At 68.7% G+C, this 12,642-nt stretch overlaps 1 protein-coding gene across 1 annotated transcript; it reads right to left on the bottom strand.

Moving 5' to 3' along the window:
* Nucleotides 1-1,457: 1,457 nt before the first annotated feature.
* On the bottom strand, nt 1,458-6,591 carry TH (tyrosine hydroxylase). The gene is given in 14 exon segments (XM_056131798.1): nt 1,458-1,701; nt 2,123-2,256; nt 2,327-2,422; nt 2,525-2,581; nt 2,820-2,889; nt 3,817-3,952; nt 4,033-4,178; nt 4,256-4,306; nt 4,377-4,444; nt 4,519-4,607; nt 4,687-4,861; nt 5,363-5,392; nt 5,394-5,567; nt 6,272-6,591. Coding segments are annotated over 14 exon segments (1,476 nt in total). The 5' UTR covers nt 6,362-6,591; the 3' UTR covers nt 1,458-1,541.
* Between the last annotated feature and the right edge of the window lie 6,051 nt (nt 6,592-12,642).

Raw genomic sequence — 12,642 nt, 5'->3', positions numbered from 1 at the left:
TGTCCGGGATCCAGGGTCTGAGGTATGCGGACCTGGGTCTGGGCTCTGAAGTCCTGGGACTGGGTACCAGGGTCTGAGATCTGGGGTCCCAGGTCTGGAGTCTGGGTTCTGAGATCTGGGGCCCAGGGTCTGGGGTCCGAGGTCCAGGGTCTGAGGTCTGGGGTCCCAGGTCTGGGGCCCAGGGTCTGAGGTCTGGGGCCTGGGTCTGGGGTCTGGGGTCCAGGGTTCAGGGTCTAGGGTCTGAAGTCTGGGGCCCAGATTCTGGGGTCTGGGGTCTGGAGTCTGGTGTCCGGGACCCAGGGTCTGGGGTCTGAAGTCCCGGTACTGGGTCCCGGGATCTGAGGTCTGGGGTCCCGGGTCTGGAGTCTGGGTTCTGAGATCTGGGGCCCAGGGTCTTGGGTTCAAGGTCCAGGGTCTGAGGTCTGGGGCCTGGGGTCTGAGGTCTGGGGCCCAGGGTCTGGGGCCCCGGTCTGGGGTCTGGGGTCCAGGGTTCAGGGTCTGGGGTCTGAAGTCTGGGGCCCAGGTTCTGGAGTCTGGGGTCCGGAGTCTGGTGTCTGGGGTCCGGAGTCTGGGTCCCAGGGTCTGAGGTCTGGGTTCCGGGTTCTGAGATCTGGGGACTGGGGTCTAGGGTCTGGGGTCTGGAGTCTGGGGTACAGGTTCTGGGGTCTGGGGTTCGAAGTCTGGTGTCTGGGGTCCTGGGTTCTGAGGTCTGGGGCCTGGGGTCTAGGGTCTGGAGTCCGGTGTCTGGTGTCTGGGGTCCGGGGTCCAGGATTCAGGATCTGGGGTCTGACGTCTGGGGCCCAGGTTCTGGGGTCTGGATCTGGGGTACAGGTTCTGGGGTCTGGGGTCCGGAGTCTGGTGTCTGGGGTCCAGGGTCTGAGGTCCCACAACTGGAGTCTGGGTTCTGAGATCTGGGACCCAGGGTCTGGGGTCTGAAGTCCAGGATCTGAGGTCTGGGTCCTGTGTCTGGGGTCCGTGTTTGGGTGCTAGGGCCCAGGATTTAGGGTGTGGTGAATGGGTTCCCGGGATCTGGGGCTTGGGGCGGAGCTGGGGTATGGAGGAAGGAAGATTCGTGGGCCTGAGGGAGGCCTGAGGGTCTGCCCCTTAGGACTGGGGGCCTGGCAGTCGGCGCCCAACCAGCACCCCAGGAAGTGGGTGATACCTGCGGGCAGTGACTGCTCCGCCCCAGGCCCCCTACACGACGGGGGAGTCCCAGGGGCCCCCAGTTCAGCCCCTCTGCCAAGCGCGGATCTCCAGAGCACAGGCTCGGGGGAGCCCTCGGGGCGCCCTCACACCCGGGTCCTGCTGGGGTGCGGCGACACCCTCTTCTTCTGCAGCCCCAAGACCCTCCCCTCCGGGCTGCAGCCCCCCAGGGTCCCGCGGGGAGACAGACGGGCGCGCCAGGAACTTTATTGACAGGCTGCGGATGGCACAGCGGGGGCGGGCGCAGAGGGCGCGCGCGCGGCGGGGTCCGGGGCGCGCGGGGCGCAGGGGGCCGGGGGCGGGGAGGGGGCGCGCGAGGCTGCGGGCCGCGGGGGCCTCTAGCTGATGGCGCTCAGGGCGTTGGCCAGCACGTGCAGCTCGTCCTGGACGCCCCCCAGGGAGCGCCTCACGGCGCGGGGGCTGTCCAGCACCTCGATGCTCAGCGTGTACGGGTCCAGCCGCACGGAGAAGGGACGCTCGATGCGCGCCGCGTAGCTCCTAGGCGGGTGGGGGCGGGAGCCGCGGTCACCCCAGGGGGCTGGCACAGGGCCACGGTGGGGGGGCACAGAGAGGCCTCCTGCACCCCGAGGGCTGGTCTGTCCTACCCCCAGGGTGAGGAGGAACAGACCCCAACCTTTTCCCCAGCCCCCATTCGGGGCAGGGTACCCATCACAGGCCGTCCTCCTGGTGCATTTGGCCTCCTCCTTCAGGAAGACCCCCGGACTCGAAGCAGCTCCCAGGAGAGCTGGAAAGCTGGTCCCTGAGCTGGGTGTGGGCTCCATCCTTGCCCTCCCACCCCTTTCTGCACCCAGGTCCGGCTCCCCCCACCATGAGCACCAAAGCCTGAGTATCTCCCTGTTCCCTCGAGGCCCCCACCCGTCTGGAGGCTGGCCGGGGACGGCCCCGGGGGACCCGCCACCTGAGCTTGTCCTTGGCGTCGCTGAAGCTCTCGGACACGAAGTACACGGACTGGTAGGTCTGGTCCTGGTAGGGCTGCACGGCCGCCTCGTCCGGGTCGAAGGCGCGCACCTCGGGCTCCTCCGACAGGCAGTGCTGGGCAGACAGCGTCAGGCCGCCCGCCCGGCGCCCAGCCCCACCCCAGGCCCACCGGCCCGGGACTCACCAGCAGCTCCCCGTAGGACGACAGCAGCCCCGCGCCGTACGCCTTCACCTCGCCGTTCTGCTTGCACAGCCCGAACTCCACCGTGAACCAGTAGAGCTGCGGGGACAGCGCGCTAGGCCCGGCCGCACGGCCCAGCGCGGCCCAGTCCGGGGGCCACTGTCCAGCCTGCCCTATCCGCTCTACTGGGGAGGCACTCACCGTGGACAGCTTCTCAATCTCCTCGTCCGAAGCCCCCAGGGACGCCAGGCCGATGTCCTGCAGAGGGCGGGGGTCAGGGGACAGCACTCAGCCCACTGTCAGGGCACCCGCGTGGGCGGGCCGGCGTCCCTGCCTGGTTGCTGGGCAGGCCTGTGCGGTGAGCGAGCCCCTGGCGATGCAGACCCAGCAGGGTTCGGGCCAGCCCGGAGCAGCATCGGGCGCGGGGCCTGGCTGGAGACACTAGCACCTTCCACGCGTGGGGTGAGGAGGGGCGGGGCGCAGCTTGGGGACCCACCTGGGAGAACTGCGCAAAGGTCCGGTCGGCCAGCATGGGCACGTGTCCCAGCAGCTCGTGGCAGCAGTCCCTGCGTGGGCGGGAGAGCGGTGGGACGGGCGGGCCAGGGGGGCGGGGGCGTGGCTGGACGGTGGCTGGGACGTGACGGGCGGGGCTGGGTGGTGGGTGTGGCCAGGCGTGGTGGGCGTGGCGGGTGTCTGCCTGGGTGTGGTAGAACCGACCTGTGTGGTGGGCAGGGCCACGCCGTGGTGGGCGTGGTGGGCAGTGGGTGTGGCCGTGGTGCCTGGTGGGGCTCTCGATGGGTATGTGAAGGGTGAGGCTGTGAGACTGGTGAGTGGGCAGGCAGGGTGCGGAGGGCGGGGCTTTCGGTGGGTGTGGCCACATGCAGTAGGTGGGCGTGACTGGTGAGTGGGAGTCGCCACCGCAGTAGGCAATGTGATTGGTGGGTGGGGCCGTGGGCGGGGCCAGGCGTGGTGGGCTTGGCGCGTGTATGCCTGGGTGTGGTAGATCAGCTTGTGTGGTGGGCGTGTCCACGGCATGGTGGGCGGTAGGTGTGGCCGTGGTGCCTGGCCGGGCTCTCGATGGGCGTGTGGTGGGTGAGGCTGCGAGACTGGTGAGTGGGCAGGCAGGATGCGGTGGGCGGGGCTTCTGGTAGGTGTGGCCGCGTGCAGTAGGTGGGCGTGACTGGTGAGTGGGAGTGGCCACCGCAGTAGGCAGTGTGATTGGTGGCTGGGGCAGTGGGCGGGGCCAGGCGCGGTGGGCGCGGGGGCGGGGCTGTCGGTGGGCGTGGCCGCGTGCAGTGGGCAGCGTGGGCGGCGAGTGGGGGCCGTGGGTGTGTGTGTGTGGGCGTTTGGGGGCGTGGGCAGGGCGGGCGGTGGATGTGGCCGTGCGGTGGGCGGTGTGAGCTTTGGGCGGGGGGCGGGGGTGTGGGCGTGTGGTGGGCGGGGCCTGCGAGCGGGCGGGGCGGGGCTTCGCGGGGGCGGGGCCGGGCACTCACGGCTCGGGCGAGTGCATGGGCGACGAGGAGTGCCGGATGTACTGCGTGCACTGGAACACGCGGAAGGCCAGGCTGGCCAGGAAGTCGCGGGCGGACAGCAGGCCGGCCACGGGCCGCAGCTGGAAGCCCGTCCTCTCTGCGGGGGGCGGGGCGGGCGCTTAGGGCGGCCCCTCCCCTCGCCCCCTGCCGCCGCTGCCCGCCCCCGCCCGCGCTCACCCTTCAGGAAGCGGGACACGTCCTCCAGCTGCGGGATGCGGTCCTCGGCGTAGCCGCTGCAGCGCTCCAGCAGCTCGAAGGCCTGCAGGTGCTCGCGGCAGGCGTGCGTGGCGTAGAGCCCCTTGAGCGTGCGGTACACCTCCTTCCTGCGGGCGGCAGCTCAGGGCCCGCGCGCCCACCGCCCCCCGCCCAGCCCCCTCCTCCCGCGGGCCCCGCGGCTCACCAGGTGGCGACCTCCTCGGCCGTGTACTCCACGCGGGGGATGGGGTCGCCGCTGCGGAGGGGGACACTCAGCGCGGGCGGGACCGCGGCCCCCGGGGCCCCCAGCGCCCGCGCCCACTTACTGCTTGTACTGGAAGGCGATCTCGGCGATCAGCTTCCGGCGCTGGCGGTACGCCTGGTCCGAGAAGCCCTGGGCAGAGGGACGTGGTCAGGCGCCGTGCCCTGCGCCAGCCTGGCACCGGGCCGCTGGGGGCACGGGCTCACCGGGTGATCCAAGTCCAGGTCAGGGTCGAACTTGGTGACCAGATGGTGACACCGGTCCAGCTCGGACACCTTCCTCGGGAACCAGAGGGCTTGGGGACGGAGGAAGGACAGGCTTTCAGGGGTGGCCCGCGGTCGGGGGGGGCGGGCGGCGGGGCTCGGGGGGCTCACCCTTCTGCTCCCGGGCACCCCGCACGTCGTCTGCCACCCGGCGCAGGGAGCTGAGCAGCGCCGGCAGGTCGGCGCCCCGGACCTCGCAGCGCACGAAGAAGTCCAGCCCCGCGTCCCCTGCCCGCGGCCTGGACGCCCGCCGCGACTCCAGGTGCTGGATGGTCGCCTCGAAGGTCTGGGCAGGAGCGGGAAGGGGGCCGTGAGGGGGCACGTGGGGGACGGGCAGAGGCAGGCAGGCAGCCTGGACCCGCTGTGCCCAGGGGCACGCGGCAGGGGCTGAGTGAGGCTTCTGGCTGGGCACTGGGCGTTATTGGGGTGGACACGGGGCTTTGGGATGGGCACTGGGGTGGACGTTGGGGTCTGAAGGCCTGATGAGCCCTGTCAAGGACTCGGCCCAGCTTCCCTGGACGGGGGTGGGGGGTGATCCTGAGGGTGAACCTCCAGGCCGCGGGCTGAGGGTGGGCTGGGGGTGAGGGGTGCATCCAACGGGGACGCAGGCCCTGGGAGCCCCTATGCCGTCCACAGGGTCCCTGGGGGCCTGGCCTCAACAGTGGTAGCTGCACCACCGCAGGGGTGCAATGACCTCTCCCGGGAGCCCCACCTCTCGCGCTCTCCCGGCTGGGTCAGGGAGGCGGGGAGGGGACCCCAGGGAGCCCCGACCCCTGGCCCCACGCACCTCGAAGGCCTTGAGGACACGGGACAGCGGGGGCGGGCTTGGGTCCCCGCAGGCTGAAGAGCAGGGCCAGGCTGGCACGGCCGTCCCGCTCCTGAAGGGGCGCCACCTCGGGGGACTCGCCCGGCTCAGCCGCCGCCTCCGCCTTCTCCCGCTCCTTGCGGGCATCCTGGATGAGGCTCTGCCGGCGGCCGATGAAGCGGGGGGACTGTGGGGACACAGAGGCCGCCTGGGCACGCCTGCCCGCGCCGGGTGGCAGGGGGCAGTGACTCAGGATGGAACGAGCCCAGGGTGGCCTCGGGGCGCCCCCAGCACAGCCCCTGCTTGTGGCAGGGCTGGGGGCCAATCCAGGCCAGAGCCCCGGGACCCTGGAGGGTGCGGAGCCCCGAGCACCGCCACGGGTGACGCCCAAACAGGGCTGCAGCCATCCTGGGAGTCTGGGGTCTCCCCCGTGGCACCCTCCGAGGGTCCCTGAGGCCCGGCTCTGCTCGCCTCACAGGGTGTGGGGCGGGGGCCAGCTCCGGCCCTGAGGATGAAGACCCCCTTTTCTCACGCTCACAAGGCACAGCTGCCCCCTGCTCAGCCGGGCCCTGGGCACTGCCAGGAGGGTGGAGGCACTCAGGGGTGCTGGGCAGGGAGACGGGCTCCAGAACGGGGATCCCACGGGGTGGGGGGGATGGTGGACAGACAGACAGGGGACAGAGGGAGGGACACTGCCTTCCCTTGGCAGCCGGCGGAGACCTGCCAGGTCCTGGGGTACCTTGGAGGCAGGGGAGGGCAGAGGGTGGGGGAGGAGCAGGCAGGGGCGCTGGCCCAAGGGGCTCCCGCGGGGCGGCCGGTCACTCACCGTGGGCCTCTGTGCCCAGCCCCTCGCTGGCGCCCTGCGGACCCCGAGCCCGGGCCCCCCCTTACCATGATGGCCTCGGCCTGCTTGGAGTCCAGCTCCGAGACGGCCCTGCGGAAGCCCTTGGCCTGGGGCGCGCCGGAGCCGGGGGTGGGCATGGTGGCGGCGAGTGGGCGCCTCTCCGCCCCGCGGCCGCCTCTTATAGGCCGGGCTGACGTCAGAGCCCCCTCCCGGGCCCGCGCCCACCCCTCCTCCCGCGCGCCTGCAGGAGCGGTGGGCCAGGGGGACGCTCTGTCCCATTAAATCTAATTGCAGCCCCGGAGCCCGCGGGCGGCGGCCGCGCTCAGCTGCGCAGACGGGGGCGGGCGGGGCCGCAGAGGGTCCCGCGCCCCTTCCTGGAACGGCCCCGCGACCACGGTTCCAGGAGCCGCCCCCTCCCCTGCGTCTCGGCGGGAGGCGGAATATTCCCGAAGGCCCGTCATCCCCGACCAGGACCTACTGGGGGGGGCATCCCCGCCCTCTCACCGCCCCCAGGGAGCTGGGGCACCCCCTTGGCGACCCCCACGGGCCACTCCGCGGCCGGCCTGCCCCTCCGTGCCCCCTCCCCGGGAGTCCCGTCCAGGCCCACCCACCGTCCATGGCCCCCCGCCCTTCGGTGGGCTCACTCCCCAGCCACCTGCAGAATCCGCGCCGGGGGTGGGACTGCTGGGCCCTGGTGGCCCCCAGAGCGGGGGCGGCCGGCGAGACCCCCCCCCAGCGCGTCCGGGCCCACCCGCCCCCGCCCCAGCCTGCTCTGCCCCGGGGACCCGCGCCCCGCGCGCCCTCCCCGACCCCGAGACTCAGCGCGCAGGGTCTGCTGGCGGGTGGGGGCGAGACCCCCTCCTAAGCGCCCCCGGTCCACCCGCCCCCGCCCCGGCTGCTCTGCTCCCGGGCCGCCCCGCGCCCCTCCCGGACCCCGAGGCTTAGCGCGGGGCGCGCGCGGGCGGGGCGCTCGCTGCAGTTTAACCTTTCGGCAAATGCCTCGCGGCACAAACACCCGCTCCGGTTCCTGCCGCCGCGGGCGGGGCTGCTCCTGACCGGTGGGCTGCCCGCTGCCCGCTGCCCGCTGTCCAGTTGTCCATCTGTCCGGCGGCTCGGCTGTTTGCTGTCCGCTGTCTGGCTGTCCACTGTCCGGCTGTCCATCTGTCTGGCTGTCCATTGTCCATTTTCCATCTGTCCGGCGGCCCGGCTGTCCTCTGTCCGGCTGTCCATATGTCCGGTGGCCAGACTGTTCGCTGTCCGGCTGTCCAGAGGTGCGGCTGTCCGGCTGTCCATCTGTCCGGCGGTTCGGCTGTTTGCTGTCCACTGTCCACTGTCCGGCTGTCCGTCTGTCTGGCTGTTCGGCTGTCCATCTGTCCGGCGGTCTGGCTGTACTCTGCTCAGCTGTCCATCTGTCCGGTGGTCAGACTGTTTGCTGTCCGCTGTCCGACTGCCCACTGTCCAGCTGTCCACTCTCCGGCTGTCCGTCTGTCTGGCTGTCCATTGTCCATTTTCCATCTGTCCAGCGGTCCGGCTGTCCTCTGTCCGGCTGTCCATATGTCCGGTGGTCAGACTGTTCGCTGTCCGGCTGTCCAGAGGTCCGGCTGTCTGGCTGTCCATCTGTCCGGCGGTTCGGCTGTTTGCTGTCCACTGTCCGGCTGTCCGTCTGTCTGGCTGTTCGGCTGTCCATCTGTCCGGCGGTCGGGCTGTACTCTGTTCAGCTGTCCATCTGTCTGGTGGTCAGACTGTTTGCTGTCCGCTGTCCGGCTGCCCACTGTCCGGCTGTCCACTCTCCGGCTGTCCATATGTTCGGCTGTCTGCTGTCCGGTGTCCATCTGTCCGGTGGTCTGACTGTCTGCTGTCCACTGTCTGGCTGCCCACTGTCCGGCTGTCCACTCTCCGGCTGTCCATATGTCCGGCTGTCTGCTGTCCGGTGTCCATCTGTCCGGTGGTCTGACTGTCCGCTGTCTACTGTCCGGCTGCCCACTGTCCGGCTGTCCGCTCTCAGGCTGTCCATCTGTCCGGCTGTCCAGCTGTCCATCTGTCCGATGGTCAGACTGTTCGCTGTCTGGCTGCCCACTGTCTGGCTGTCCGCTGTCCGGCTGTCCATCTGTCCGGCTGTCCACTGTCCCGCTGTCCACTGTCCATTTGTCTGGCGGTCCAGCTGTCCATTGTCCGGCTGTCCATCTGTTCGGTGGTCAGGCTGTTCGCTGTCCAGCTGTCCGCTGTCCGGATGTCCATTGTCCGGCTGTCCACTGTCCAGCTGTCCAGCTGTCTGGCTGTTGTGCCACCCATCCAGAGTCCAGATCCAGCTGACACTCTGGGCCCATCCCTGGGCCCCTGCGCTGCTCCCCAGCAGGTGGGCAGGGGGTGCCTGGGGCAGGCGGGGACCCCAGAGGCTGAGCCCAGGAGCCTCTGCACTGCCTGGGAGCACTGGGACGCAGCACAGCCCACGGTCTACCCCCACAGTCTACACCCCACAGCCCACTTTCTGTACCCTACAGTCTACACCCTATTGTCTACATCCCACTGTCTACACCCTACCCACATGATCTCTACTCCATCCCCACTGCCTGCACCCCACCCCCACGATCTACACCCTATGGTCTACACCCCACCCCCACCGTCTGCACCCACTTTCTACACCCCGTCCCCACTGTCTGCACCCCACTGTCTAAATCCCACTGTCTACACCCCACCTTCACTATCTACACCCCACTGTCTACACCCCACCCCCACCGTCTACGTCCTACTGTCTACAGCCTGTCCCCACGGCCTATCCCCAGACACACTGTATACATCCCACCCGTCTACACTCCACACCCACACCTCTCACTCACACCCCACACCCTTTACCACGCTCCCCTCATCTGATTCCCATGGTCCACACCTAGCCTCGGGAGGGGGTCCATGCTGGCTGGCATCAGGTGGGGTAGGATTCAGCCTCAGCACACCAGACCCCCTGTGCCCCCGACCCTGTGTGGGTCCCTGTGGGATTTCCGGTTCACCCCATGTGCAGTGGCCCCGTTCCCAGAAGGTGTGTACACGTGTACACAGGCCGGAGAAGAGCACTGGCATGCGGCTGACCCAGGACTGAGCCTCGGCACCCCATATGGTCTCCAGGCACCCCAGGAGTCACGGCTAAGCACCACAGGGTGTGGCCCAATCACCAAAATGGGAAGGAAAGAAGGGAGAGAGAAGGGAGGAGGGAGGGATGAAGGGAGGGCTGAGGGAGGGAGGAGGGTCGATAGTCGGGACCCTTGTTCCAGCCACAGAGGTCCCTGTTCCCTTCACAGGGAATACAGTGCTTTGTGTCCTGGGAAGTGCACATGCACGCACAGGCACACACACACATGCAGGCATGTACACACGCACGACAGTGCACACACATGTAGACACAGGCACAACACACATATGTGCTGGCACCAACACACATGAATACATACCCACAACACACACGTACAACAGACACGCAACACACACACACACATGCCACAGACAAGCACACACAGCCCACATGTACACGGAACACGTGTGCAGACGCACCACCGTGTGCTGGGCTCTCGCCTCCTCACAGCTCTCGTTCTGGGGCTCCGGGGTGGGGCTGGCGGTGCTGGCTGAAATGTCAACGCAATTATCCCTAACGAGGCCGGCCTCAGGCTGCGCAGGGGCGAGGAGGCTAGTATCGATCCCAGCGCCAGACACGTAGGTCCGGGGAGGGGGGGCAGCGGGGAGTGAGTCTCCCTCGCGGTGACGCGAGTCCCCTGGAAACGCTCTCGCTCTCGGCTGGGGCGTCTGTGCGGGGACAGAGGGGGCCAGCTGGCGCCCCCCAGGACAGGAAGGGACCCCACAGCCAGGGGCCAGGCTCCGGGGAGCACAGGGGGGGACAAGCGGAGCCTGGTGACAGGTCCTGAGGGTGCAGACATGCCTGTGAGCGTGTGCACGTGCACGTGTGTGCATGTGTGCATGTGTGCGTGTGTATGCCTGTGCGTGTGCACGTGTGTGCCTGTGGGCATGGGCGTACCCTGTGAATATGCAGTACCCTCGATGCACACGTGTGCCTGCGTGTGTGTGCGTGTGTGCCGTGTCCGGTGCATGGGTGCGCAAGTGCGTGTATGTGCACATAACGGTGTGTGTGTGTGCATGGGGGCGGCCACGTCTCCGCGTGGACTGTCCTTGTCCCTCGCCCTGCCCGGCTGTGACTCACTCTGCCCGCCCCACCCCCGCGCTCAGCCTGGTGACAAATGACCAGGAGCGACGTTCTGTCCCCACTGTTGGGCAGGGCCAGCAGCTGTGCTTTGACACGGTCACGGCTCACGGCAGGGTGGGAGCCCATCCCCCGGACCCCGGCTTGGGACCACCCTGCCCGGCTGTGCCAGGGAGCTCCGGGGCCCGGGGCCCAGCGAGCAGCGGATGGCATCACAAGAGGGGAAACTGAGTCTGGGGGAGGGCGGGGGGAGGGGGGTGCTGGCCCAGAGGCCGAGTCCAGCCGCCCGGGCCCGCCCCTCCCCGCGGCTGCAGGCTGTCCCTGGCCCCCTGGTCCCCGCCAGGTGCCTGCTGGTCCCCTGGGCTGCCCTTGCCTCGGCCTCGGATGGGCTCCGGCCCCGCCCGGATGACATTTGCACGGGTTGCCATTTACCCAGGCTCAGCGCCTTCCTGCTCAGACCCGCCCGCCCGCACTGCTAAGCCTAAGCCGCCGGCCTGGGGTCCCTGACACAGCGGGCGGGCGCTGCTGCCTTCCCGCTCCCGCCGGGGGTGGGAAAGGTCTCCCTCCTCCCCGCCCTCCTCCCCTCCTCTTCCTCATCCGCGCGCTCACCCACATTCGGACTCTGTGTGCTCTCCCGTCACTCACTCAGTCACTCACACACTCGGCTGGTTACTTGCTCATTCTCTCACGCACTTTCAACTACTCACTCAGTTCACCCACCCACGCACTCACCCACTCATCCACTCACCCACCACTCACCCATTCACTCACCCACGCACCCACCCACCTACTCACCCATTCACTCACCCACTCACCCAAACACCCACCCACCTACTCACCCACTCACCCACCCACTCATCCACTCACCCACGCACCCACCCACCCACTCACCCATTCACTCACCCACTCACCCATCCACCCACTCTCCCACTCACCCACACACTCACCCACCCACTCTCCCATTCACTCACCCACCCACGCACCCACCCACGCACCCACTCACCCACTCACCCACTCATCCACCCACTCATCCACCCACTCACCCACCCACTTACCCACTCACCCACCCACCCACTCACCCACACACTCACCCACGCACTCTCCCATTCACTCACCCACCCACGCACCCACACACGCACCCACTCACGCACCCACTCACCCACGCACCCACCCACCCACTCATCCACTCACTCATCCACACACTCACCCACACACTCTCCCACTCACCCACCCACTCGCTCGCTCTCCCTCGTCCTGCCCACAAGCTTCCCACCCCCCCACACACACAGGACACCCCCTGGGGTCCCAGGCTCTGTCCCTCCCTTCTGGCACTTCCTAACCCACTTCTGGTTCTTGGTGGCTGTGTTAAGTCTGTGTCAGCCTTGTGGGTACCAGCCCCAGTCCCCTGCCTGTGAAACGAGAGAGGTTTGGAGGCAACCAGGGAGACCCCCTCCTGATTCCTTAGCCCCTTTCTCACGGGCCCCCCACACCTGCCACCACCTGCTGCGTGACTGCCTTTGACATTGTTGCTTCTGTCTGCAGAAACGTGCGTGACAGACAAGCCCCAGTGCACGCCGAGCCACACGCGGGTGCACCAGCCCCTTCAGAATCTTTCAGAACCTTCCAGAACCTTCCATCACTCTGGATGGACCGTCTCTCTCCATGGAACAGAGTCCCCTCCCTCTCTGAGGAGGGCGTGGATCTGGGCCTTTGGGTGAGGGTCACAGCTGGGACTGTGTCACAATGTCCGTGCCCCTGAGGTTAGGTCCTTCCATCCAGGGCCGAGTGCAATGGCCACCTTGGCTGGGCGTGACCACTGGGGCCCCATCCCCCTCCTCGGGGTGCCACGGGGAAGCAGGTCACAGGGTCACTGGGCACTGTCTCCCGTGGGAGGGCGTCTGGCACCCCCGCAGGCCGGGTGCCCTCATCACACAGACCCTGGGGAGCCTCTTCCAGAGCCACGCCCACCCCAAGAGGCACCCGCCCCACCCCACCTCTAGCTCCCACCCCAAGGGGCGCCCGCCCCCCCCACCCCCGGGGACGTCCAAGGGCTGGTCTCTCCCCCCAGGTTGCACCCCAAGGCGGGCTGTAGCATTGAGGGGAGCCTGCCACAGCCCGTTTCTGCTAGCCTGGGGGTCTCTGGACTCCCTTCTGGTCCCTCCCCGGGTTGTGGGAGCTCAGAGGGGTGCAGGTCCCTGTCCCCGCCCCCCGCCC

The sequence above is a fragment of the Sorex fumeus genome, unplaced genomic scaffold (genome assembly GCF_029834395.1).
Source record: "Sorex fumeus unplaced genomic scaffold, SorFum_2.1 ptg000093l, whole genome shotgun sequence".
Classification (NCBI taxonomy): Eukaryota; Metazoa; Chordata; class Mammalia; order Eulipotyphla; family Soricidae; genus Sorex; species Sorex fumeus.
This window is presented reverse-complemented; position numbering and strand designations above follow the sequence as displayed.